The following is a 12,037-nucleotide window of genomic DNA, read 5'->3' as shown; positions in this document are numbered from 1 at the left end:
TCCATGACATATATGATAAAACACAAACTATAACAAAATACAGAACAGTACTCAGACATTTCTGGCTGGTTTTATGCAACTGAAAAAAAAATATGGGATGCACAAAAAAGCACTAAAACTAACAAGCTAACATTGAGGATCAAACATATTGTAGTCAACCTCTAGGCTTAGCTGAAGTTCAGTCATGCTTTTCCAAGAGCAGTAAGCAATATCACCAGAGTTAATGTAGCTTTTCAACTGAAAAAAAAAGTTCAGGATCTGACTTAGTTTGAAATTGATACCAATCACTTGAAGCTAAGAAAATTCTGCCAGATTCAATTGGGATGATGTTTATCTTCTGATTTTTTTAGTCTAGTTCCCCACTTAAAATTATAAATCTTGAGATCATTTTGTTTGCTTACTAAAATATATTTATTTTACTTTTTTCACTTTCAATTTCACTTTTAATTGCCAAAGTCCTACTCGTATATCACAATGATTGAAAAGAAGAATTGTTCAAGATCCTGTTTAATTTATTTTAAATATACGCTTAAGTGATTTCTGAAGAAAAATATTTTCTTGACCTACATTGTAACAAAATTCTTAATAACTGGAATGTTTTAATAGTTGTTAGACAGGAAGTCCAGTAGCCATGTATGATATCCCAGAACAAAGCAGTGTCGTCTAGGACTCCTTCTGGTATACATTCAAGACCCCTTTTAAAGTGCATTTCAAGTAATAAATGCATACCAGCATAAATCTGTAAAATCTCTTCAAAGGTACTAGTAACTAAAGATTTATGCACAAGTCATAATATTGAACAGTATGGACTCATACTTTTGTTCTATAATATCTTAGAATAGGTTCAAATGAAACAGGATTACCTGCAAACTTCAGTATGCCTAATATATACTTTATAATTCTAGAGATTTATAATATGTGTAGTATAAAAAGATTATGAAGGCTAATTATATTTTTGACATTTTGAAAAGATTACGCTAAATATATCAATATGAAGAAAATTCTAATGCAGTAGAAGAGAGTAGAAGAAAATATAGTATTCTTGCAAATCTCTCGACATTTAATACTTTCTAGCCCTAGTCATATTTACAGTCTTGGTACCATAAAGTGTCATTATCAAATAGATATAATACATCCAATATTCCAAAGTACATCTGCTTTTAAATATTTGATCTCTAACTTCTTTTTTCAAAGTTAAAACTTCAAACGCACTCAGGAAGTGAAGTGTCCAAACCTTTTTGCAGATCTCTTAAAATCCCATCTAGAGAAGCTATAGCAGGACTTGAAAATGTGTAGACTAGGTATTAGTGCAACAGCATCTTAGACTGATTCCAAACTGACCTGCTAAGGCATGCCCCAGAATGCTCAGTCTCATTTCTCCAGTTCTTTACACCAGAATTGGGCAACCATACATTACAGCTTCTCTAGAGCTACATTTCTAAATTGCTGTTTTACTGTCAAGAAGGACTTTGGGTTCTCACCTAAGCTTGGAAATACAGAGAGCACTCACATTGCGTAAATATGGATAAATTCAGGTATTTACACCAACTCTGACTTCTTACCTATTAGCATTGCGTTTTGCAATGAAAAATGTAGAAGGCAAAAAAATGCAAAATGCAGAAATGTAATTTTGATGATACCAGGCATTTAGTTTCATCATCTCTGCCTATATTTCTACACTGGGAAGAGAAATAAGAGATGCAGAATAATGTCATGATTCAGAAAAGTAGTTAACTTACTTGTGCTTCAATACAATTGCTCATGCTTGCAGTGCCATGTCACTGAAGCACACAAATGATGTTTTGAAAAAAATTGTTACAAATGTGTTTCAGAAAAGAAAAGAAAAAAAAAAAAAAACAAACCAACCCCTAACCCCCACCCCGACACACCCCCCCCCAAAAGGCCAAAAAGCAAGAAAAGCAGAAAGACGTGAGAAGTTATAATGGCATTGATGCTGAGTGCTACAGTACATTGGTTCCAATAGTTCTCTATGAAATTCAGCTACAACTACTAAAACTTTTATTTTGCCACAGTTCCATGAAAAATTAGAACAATTTCTCTGCTTAACTGCCAAATCTTTTATGTTAAAGTAGTAACTCGCAACAACATGTCATTGTAACACCTTTTATTTGACTAAGATACTGTGTTGCAGCCAGTCTATATTATGCCAAATACGTTTTAAGATGTGTTACGATGTAAGTGATACTCATATTCATACCATGCTTATAGAGATTCTATAATCACAGTTCTATTCCTATAAATCCTGGTAACATTATACAGACAACTATTCCACACCTTTTCCAAGATAATTCAGTAGCATCTATTAGTGGAAAATATGCCAATTCATTATTTAAATACATGAAAGAAACAAAATCACGGACTTACAGTCTGTAATTTTCAGGACTGTCTTGACTTCTCCACTTCCTGATCCTCCACAACCATCTTCATCATCACAGTCTCCACTGATTTGTTCATCTATACTACCACCACCACTGCCTGTTTGTCGGAGATCCCATTTATCGTAGTTAGGAAATGATTTGCCCTGCAACAGCTGAAGACAAAATACGGTATTTAAGTTACCTGTATAGATGGAGAACTTCAATGAGTACCTAAAATTTCATGTATGGCTCTCTAGCAATTATCTGATTAAAAAAAAAAAAAAAGGATCCACAGAATAAGAATTTTATTGTATTTTTTCTTCCTTAACTTACAGCCAGATTCAAGAGTGTGATATTTGGAGATGTAGACTTCATTTTTACTATTAAAAAAAAGTATCAGATGTCTGTGTCTTTATGGCTAGATTAAAAAAAAAATAAATAAATAAAAAATCAGCACCAATTCCTGGCCCAGAGGCCAAGTGGAATGGATAGAAAAATAGAATCACAGCATGGTTTGAATTGGAAAAGACCTTTAAAGGTCCTCTAGTCCATCTTCCCCTGCAATGGTCAGGGAGATCTTCAACTAGATCAGGTTGCTCAGAGCCCTGTCCAGCCTGACCTTGAATGTTTCCAGGGATGGGGCATCTACAACCACTCTGGCCAACCTGCTACAGTATTTCACCACCCTCATTACAAAATATTTCTTCCTTGTAACTTATCCAAACCTCTTTTACATTAAAACCATTACTCCATGTCCTATTGCAACAGGCCCTGCTAAAATGTTTGTTCCCATCTTTCTTATAACCCGCCTTAAGTACAGAAAGGATGCAGTAAGGTCTCCCTGGAGCCTTTTCGTCTCCAGGCTGAACAACCCCAACTGTCTTAGCCTTTCCTCACAGGACAGGTGCTCCAGCCTTCTGATCATTTTTTGTGGTTCTCCTCTGGACCTACTCCAACAGGTCCATGTCTTTCCTGTAATGAGAACTCCAAATCTCGATGCACTACTCCAGGTAGGATCTCACCAGAGCAGAGGGGGAGAATCACCTCCCTTCACCTGCTGGCCATACTTCTTTCAATGCAGCCCAGGATGCGATCCGCTTTCTGGGCTGCAAGTGCACATTGCTGGCTCATGTCCTCACTCTTTCAGGCTAATCCCTTTACAGCAGAGAGACAACATCCGTGTTACACAGCAGCTGACCCTGGATCTTTTCAAGACCCATGTGGTGTCCACATGGCCTTAATATCCAATTATTATTTTGTGTAATTTTTTTCAGTTTGAAATATCTGTATGAGAGCTGTGCTGCAGGTCTGTATTGGTGAATCCAAAACATACTTGTGTGCTCTAGGTGTGTCATATGGGTGTCTGGTAGAAGCTGAAGGAAAAAAAACAAAACTGTTGGGACGATATCAAATGCCTGAGCAGGGAGCAGCAGACCAGGACAGTACAGTTGGAGCCAGTGCTAGTCTGGACACAACTATTTCCCAAATCACATCCAGGTATTGTTTTGGAACTAACAAGCGTGACCTAAAACAAAGCAAGGGGATAGCTGATATTGGATTAAGCAGTGTAGGTGATTTGTGTCCAACACACAAGTTGTTCTCTGGCTCCTTTTCGTTTATCACTGTAGACATGGCCAATGATGCCAGCATGGTCTACAAGACAACAGGTAGAAATATAAAGTTTAACTCATTTCTCCATTCTGTTGAGCAGAGCTGAGCAATCACCTGAATAATGTTCCTCTCTCTTATTTATCAGATGTATAAATGCTGTTACCCAGCTTTTAAATATCAAGTGGTAGGACTGTCATACGTACATACATACATACATACATACATACATACATACATACATACATACATACATAAAAAATGTGCCCTCTGCCCCATCCAGATGCAGTTCAGTTTACTTGTCAGGCATACATAAACTTCATAATGTCTAAAGAGACAGGTTCTTACAAATCTTCTAACTTTATCTAGACCAAAATATCAGCTAGTGCAACTTCATGTATTGCACTTGCTTTTCAATCTAGCAAGACCTCTTTACACTGGCCAAAACTTTGCTGGCTCAGATTCTTTAATTTAATAATCAGATGTTTTTCTCCTCAAAGTAACTACTAATTAGTCTGAAACAGGCTCAGTTGTTTGATACCTTCAAAAATGGTTGCTTTGTCGTTCAAGCAAGATACTGGCTTCATATTTTTTGTCAATATGCTCCATTTATTCATGGAATATGGAGTCACTTCCCAGACTACTTGATCTGTTAAATGCTCTACAGTGCCCAGCAAAAATATTTTAATCACTACTACAAAAACATCACTCAGATAAATCTCAGTAGGTTTACAAAAGCCACTTGCAATGCTGTATAAGGAGAATGTCATTCACCACTGAATCAGCAGACCCAATTTATGCAGCACTTTTGATTCAAAAGTTTTATTAGACAGTTATATGCTACCTGAAAGACAAACTACCTAGCCGAGAGAAAAAGTTCCTTTGTGTAGCTGCCCTGTTCCCTGCTCATTGTGTAATCCATGCTGTACTACTGCCAACACAGTATTTATGGGAACAAAACAGCCAGTTTAATGAAATATACTCAGTTAAACAGGACACTCCTCCTATTTTGTTGGCCCAATTCAAACTGTGACACCTGAGCTCTGAGGTGGAAACGTAGGAATGAACCTCAAGCAAGACAATTTATCAGAGTTGCTGCCAAAGTTCTTATAGTGTATATATATTTTTTTCAGACTGAGAGTATCCTCCTCTACATTCTGTATCTGTTTCAGTCTTAAAAATACTTTGGCTTAATAAGGTCTTTATATTTTGCTCCTTCTCTGAACTTCAGCCCAAAGTAGTTATGTACTCTTTCCCCGTTTTTTTCTTTTTCTACTTATTGTGCCTTATTGACTTACGACTGGAAAACTTAAAACCCAAATGACCCCACTAAATTGCTTTAAATGTAGGTTCAACATTGAAAAAGTGTCCTTCAGCTTTTTCCAAACTTTTCACTGTACTTGAAAGTGTAGAGATTAAGGAATGAACAAGCTCATTTGTAATTTGGGTTATGTTATCTCTTCAGTCTCCTTAATTGTACAAGAAGAAATATTGTCTCCCTACAAGTTCAGAAATCTTAGTGCTGGTTCTCTGTTAAGTATGGCTTGGATCTAATATAAATTCTTTATTAAATTTATACAATCTATGTACTTCTTCAAAGCTAGCTTGATTCACAGTAGAAATAAAGATAAAAGTATTTAAAATTATAATTCTGTTAATGTGCATCTTTTTTACAAAACTTATTTAAAAGGAAAAGAAACACAAGTTGTAACTGGAGAAAATTGTTGTATACACTTACTGTGTATACAGTCTTCCAGCTGAACGAGGAGGATTACTAGCTGTATACTGTGTGCCCAAAAAACATAGTACAGTGTTTTTCTCTTTGTATTGCAGACTAAAATAATCTCTTTCTTTTAGGTGTTCAAAAAGGTCTTCCATTCTATCAAATTTATGTCTTTGAAAAAAAGAAATACTGTGGGTTTAATCATGCATCATTGTCTTTCAATTTCAATGAAAATAGCAGCAAATATTGGCAACCATGTCAGTTTGACTGAGTTACAGCAAGGAATAGGTCACCAGTGCTGTGAGATTGTAGTAGGCATGCCAATATTCCAGGCTAGATTCGCTGGATCCTTCTCTTAATTTTAGTTAAAGTTTATTGAGCTAAGATTTTGATATCAAAAACATGTCCTCTGCTGGTGGCATTTTATTTTCACAGAAAATTGTGATTTCTTTACCACTACTGCGGTACATGTGCACAGGTGAACAATTTGAATGTAATTCAACTGAAAGCTCCCTGGGAGTCTTCAACTTCACACCTTGCCTACATAGCTTTGGGAAGCTGGGCCTCCAGTTTAGATCTTTCAGTGCCCAACTGCCTGAAAGCTCCTTGGGATCTTCACTAATAGCTTTGTAGAATGCTATCTTTGATACAAACATCAATTCTGAAAAATATCATAATATCGAAAAGTAGCATTAATACATTTTCTGAAATTTCATCTTTTAGAATGAAATGGCAGGTGTGCATGACAAGTTACATTGTTGTGATAAAGTATTTACAGGGTTCTGTAAATACATGACCCTGTACCATATAACATTTTAGTAAGAAAATGAACCACTTACAGCAGCTACAGAGGTATCTGTAAGGGTATTTGAAGCTTTCTGACAAATCTCAGAACGTAAGCATAATTTGGAAAATTATCATTAAGAATATATGGTTGTCCTATATGTTCTGATAATTTTTTGAGTTTATTTAAGATTTTTTATCAATGACCTGGAAAGCAGTATAAAACACAAAATGGTGATGATAAACCTTTCACTCCTACAAGAGCTGGTGAGCTACTAAATAACAAAGAGATGTGACAAACTGTTTAAGAAAATACCTCATCTGGTAAGCCAGGCAACTGAATGAATTTTTAAACACATGCTATAATAAAATACAGACAAATGTAAATTTGCAAGTCTAAATATTGTATTACATGCATATTAGAAGATAAAATAATCTGTTCTGCAAAATAATTGTGAGTGTCCTGGATAGCCAGCAGACTATGAATTATCAAGACTAGTGTTCTAGCCAAAGATTTTAATGGGATATCTTTGGGGACAGAGATAGGACTTCTAAATCAGATTAGGGATGTTATATTACTCCTAAATCCAGTTCTTGTTTCCTCTGTTCAGAAAGGATGGCACAGAAGTGAGTTCTATTACAGTGCTTAAAATGGAACAAAGAAATACTTTTGGTTTTAACCAACGAGCTCATCCTTTAGTGCACAAAAATACCAAACCAAAACAAACAAACAAAGCCAACCAACTACCTCAAGAATTTATTTAACCATCCTTGTAAGCTCCTTCATGGCAAACACAGATCTGACAGATTTGTGTAGCTGGCCAAAGCATATGAAAATAGCAAATGAATCGAAACATTTTATTTACGCATTCAAAGGGAATCAAACAAATCTATATTATCAATATCATACATTTAAAAAAACCACAAGGGTTGTTCTATATCAAAACAATTTATTAATAGTTCTGGTTAGGTTCTTGAAAAAAATATGTTCTGAAATAAAAGTTTTTTGGACTTAAAGCATTAATTCATTTAGAGGTTCAAGGACAGGATATGCACGTTAGACTAAATAACCAAAATGTTCCCTTCTGGCTCTGAAAAATCTACAAATTCATATAAGTAAACCTGGTTTAAATTGGCAGACTGGATTCTTTTTTACTTTCCTATGCTTGCAGGAAGTTGCAAGTGATTTCATCTCTGTTGTAGTTTAACACAGCAGGCAGCTAACCACCACACAGCTGTTTGCTCACTCCCCCGCAGCAGGATGGGGGAGAGAATGGGAAAACAGGTAAAACTCGTGGGTTGAGACACAGACAGTTTAATAGGACAGAAAAGGAAGGGAAAACAATAATAATGATAAAAGAATATACAAAATAAGTGATGTACAATGCAATTCCTCATCGCCTACTGACTAATGCCCAGCCAGTCCCCGAGCAGCAGTCATCACCCCCTGACCAACTCCCTCCAGTTTTTTTGTTCAGCACAACATCATTTGGTACGGAATACCCCTTTGGTCAGTTTGAGTCGGCTGTCCTGGCTGTGTCCCCTCGCAGCCTCTTGGGCACCCCCAGCCTGCTCGCTGACAGGGCAGTATGAGAGGCAGAAAAGTCCTTGGCTTAGGGTAAGCACTGCTCAGCAACAAACAAAACATCAGTGTGTTAACAACATTATTCTCATCCTAAATCTGAAACACAGCACTATACCAGCTACCAGGAAGAAAATTAACTTATATCCCAGGTGAAACCAATCTCTGATGGGGAGTGAACACTGAAAGACAAGGGAACTTCTGTTTACATTATTTAAACTGATGTGATATTGGTTCTCTTTCAACAAAAATCTAGTATCATATTTACTTATCTTACATATCATATAACTTCAGGGGAAACATTGATTTTATATTAATTTTATTTTATTCTTTTCCAATAAAAATATCTTGATGATACTTTATTGCAGTCAATGTGAACTAAGCTCAGTCATGGTATTTCCTCTCTCACTTAGGTGCATATCATAACTACTTGTGGAGGTAATCTCAAAGGAGTCCAGCAGTGAATCCAATTAATGTAATCACATCAAACCTAGATCTATTTCTTGAAGTATGACTATTTTGGACTCTTTCAAATGAGAGGAAGAAACTATGCTAAAGTTTATTCCACTGCTTGGCATTGCATACCTGAATACTTGAAAACACAGCATTTCTCTTTAGTGACCTCATTAAAAAAAACTACTGAAAGCCTCTGTAGACCAGACTCTCCTGGGTTTCATTTCCAGTAATGTGAAAGATCCTTAACAAAAATGCGTATTCTGAATTAGATGTCCAGCTTATATTGGAGACTGGTATTTAGATAACTAGTATTATAACTCTTACAGTCCCCCATGATAGTGCCTGTGATGTTTGGTTTTTTAATAAAAAGCTGTAGCTTTGTGTGAAGTTCATCCGCTCCTTTCTCAATTTTTGCTTTTTCAATTACATTTTCAAAGGCAGAATGAAATTTCTAGTCAACTATAACCTTTACATCCCTGAGCTGATGCAGAAAGTACAAGCAATGCATACACTGCTATGTCAAATCCAGTTTTCTGCCCAATATCCAGGCCTGAAACTCTGCGTTTTAAGCCTGCAAACTCATTCCAACCCATAAAATCACCAACCAAACAGCAGCCTGAAATTCTGATGGAAGTAACACAATCTATGTCCCTAAGTCTAAGCCAACTCATCTGAACAGAGAAATAGACATTCATTCTGCTTACTGAACATGGGCAAGAATCAGTCAGGTGGCTGTGAGCCAGCACCGCATCACACAGCTCTAACCTACCATTTGTGCTTTCTTGATATACCTTTAGTAACTCAGCATCAAAACAGTCGCTGCTTGAATAGTAGAAATAGGACTTACCCCAGCTTATTATTATAATGCCACTTCAAAATCCAGACACTTCCTCTCAGTAGTTATTTATGCAGCATTCAAAACCACTTAGTAAGCAAACAAAATTTTCACATAAAGCTAACTACTGAATTAGGTAGAAATGACTAATAATTTTCACTGAAGGTACAGTTCAACAAAGCCAGGTTGTGGGCCCCAGCACAAGTATACACTGTGCAGTTTGTTCCACTACTAGCATGCTTCCCAGCCCACACAGATTTGGGAACTGACCCAGCTATCACTCTCCACAAAAATACTTGACCCCAATTTGAGCCTCAGCATAGTCTAGGAACTGTTCCCAGCAGGCAGCCTGGATACGGTTATTCTGCTCTGGGAAGTAGGATGCTGGCAGTGCCTGAGCAATTTTATTTAATACAATAGATATAACTTTGTGATGTCTACAGTGCTGAATAAAAGAGAACCAGGAAATGAGCTAAAGCAATAGATACTGCAATATCAACTTTTCTCAATCTCTGTAATTTACATGTTCTGGATTATTCTAACCAGTTGTCCCTAAGGGAAATCTCTTATTAATAGAAAAGGCTAATTGTAAGCACTGGGGACATGAAGCACTGTGTGCTCACATCCTTGATCCTCTGCTTATTTAGCAATATAGATACAGCTCCTAAATGTAATTGTCCCTCAACAAATATCCTTTTCCTAATCTGTTACATTAGAGACAAAGTCTTCTCTGCTGTAAAAGTCTTGCTTTATACCTGAGAGTGCATTTTACAGCTAAAAACCCTCAAATCACATTCTCACATGAGTTCTGCCATGAGCAATTACTTTTCTTTCTGTACAGTTCCAAGTACATACAGGAGCTCCTGTCCCATGGTACAATCCCTGCTAGCACAGTTATGTGTACTATCAACTTGATTTGTTTAAAAAAGGTATTTTGGGCCTTAAAAAATGCATGTATTACTAACACTTCCCTGTAGATTTAAATAATCTTCAGAAAATTAAGTAAATTAGTCAGGCATTTCTAAGATAACAAATGAGAACAAAATAAAACCCGAGAATAATAGCTTGTACTCTTCTTCCTGTCTAGGTTGTTGAAATAACAGAACAAAGTCACATTACATATGATTAATGTTTAGAGATTAATGTTCTTTGCCCATTTCACCCATCCATGAAGACAGCATAGCTACAAGCAGAAACAGATTACAATAATAATGAAAGAGAAACATATAAATTTCAGGGGGAAAAAACACTGTGAGTAAAATTTAATTAAAAATATTTCTAAAGCTATAGTATGATCATCTTCAATATCTGCTCTTTAGTTCCATGGATTTGCTTGGATTTTTTATTTCACTATTCTATTCATTTGTTTCATTGTATTCATTTGAAGGCTACTGGTATAACACCGTCCACTAGACACTAAAAATAATTTTTCAGATAATTTGTGAATAACTTTATCCTTTACTTTATCCTCATGTGCATTTTTAGACCTTTCTCCTTTGCCAAGAGTGGATATTAATAAATATGATATATTAGACCATTTTTTTCTGTCATAATAGTAGACTGAAATAATATTCTTTAGAAGCTGAAATTCTGTCTTTCCAGAACAGACTATGTGAAACACTAGATAGCTTAATATCAAGTGGTCTGATGAATGACTGAGGTCTAACAAGAATAAATAAAAGGATTGATTTAAATAACGTGCCATACTAGCTCATTTCAACAACCTTACACAGGATTTTTAGTGGCTTTTGGCTCCAGATTCATACACTTCAGTGTAGATGTCAAAAAATTTAGGTGTCCTCAGTAGTAATTTGCATGTTAAATGTATTATTCAGCTTTCTGGACATGGTTGTCTATTGCTATTTGAGATGGCCTAGAGTACCTGGGGCACTTCATAGGTGGAGAGATGTGATACAGACTTTGCAGAAGACCTTTTGGAGGAGCAGCTGGAAGCCAAGGGCCACTCCAGGCATCTGTGTACATGCAACTGAACCATAATCCTAGTCATCAAATCCAACAGAGAGCAGGGAGCTATTCAAATGAACAAAGGCAGGTGTCTAAACTGAGATTTGTAGAAAAGCAATAATTACAAAAAAAGTTTTCTAAGTTAATTCCTAATTTTTTTTTTTTTTTTTTTTGCCACACATTACATTACTTGTTTGTTTCTTTGGTAACAACACAGCTTCTAGCACAACTAGGACAAGTGGACAAAAGCACAACGGGGTGCCAACCATTAACTAGATGCCATAGCTATAAAATAGAACATGTCCTTTCTTTGCATGTTCTCTTTATATATAAATGTACTACTAGTAAGAATAAAGATCAAATTTTTTGTGAGAAAAAATGTTGATTATAGATTAAGAATTACATTTTTGAAAAAAATGTTCCAACCACACATTTTCATTGCTAACTAGAATTTATGAAACCACATGGAGAATTAATCACAATTACATACATTGAATGCAGCCAGTTTCAATTAATCTGATGACTATTATTACACAGGACAGTTTTTCAAGTAAAGAGAAGAAACCAAACCACACCAAGAAGCTGTGGAATGGAAGACAGTTCACCAGTCTGCAAGAATTCATGGTTATGGATTTAAATATATGAAAATTAGCTCATTATCATGGACTGCTTTGTACTGGTAACAGTATCAATCAGATATTAGTCCA

At 35.9% G+C, this 12,037-nt stretch overlaps 1 protein-coding gene across 1 annotated transcript in view; it reads right to left on the bottom strand.

Moving 5' to 3' along the window:
• Positions 1-12,037, bottom strand: part of GPC5 (glypican 5) — a 704,510-nt gene that overhangs the window by 314,698 nt on the left and 377,775 nt on the right. The window contains exon 7 of the mRNA XM_040584385.1: positions 2,386-2,551. Within this exon, the coding sequence (XP_040440319.1) occupies positions 2,386-2,551 (166 nt within the window). The remainder of the gene's footprint in view (positions 1-2,385; positions 2,552-12,037) is intronic.

The sequence above is a fragment of the Falco naumanni genome, chromosome 2, assembly GCF_017639655.2.
Source record: "Falco naumanni isolate bFalNau1 chromosome 2, bFalNau1.pat, whole genome shotgun sequence".
NCBI lineage: Eukaryota > Metazoa > Chordata > Aves > Falconiformes > Falconidae > Falco > Falco naumanni.
This window is presented reverse-complemented; position numbering and strand designations above follow the sequence as displayed.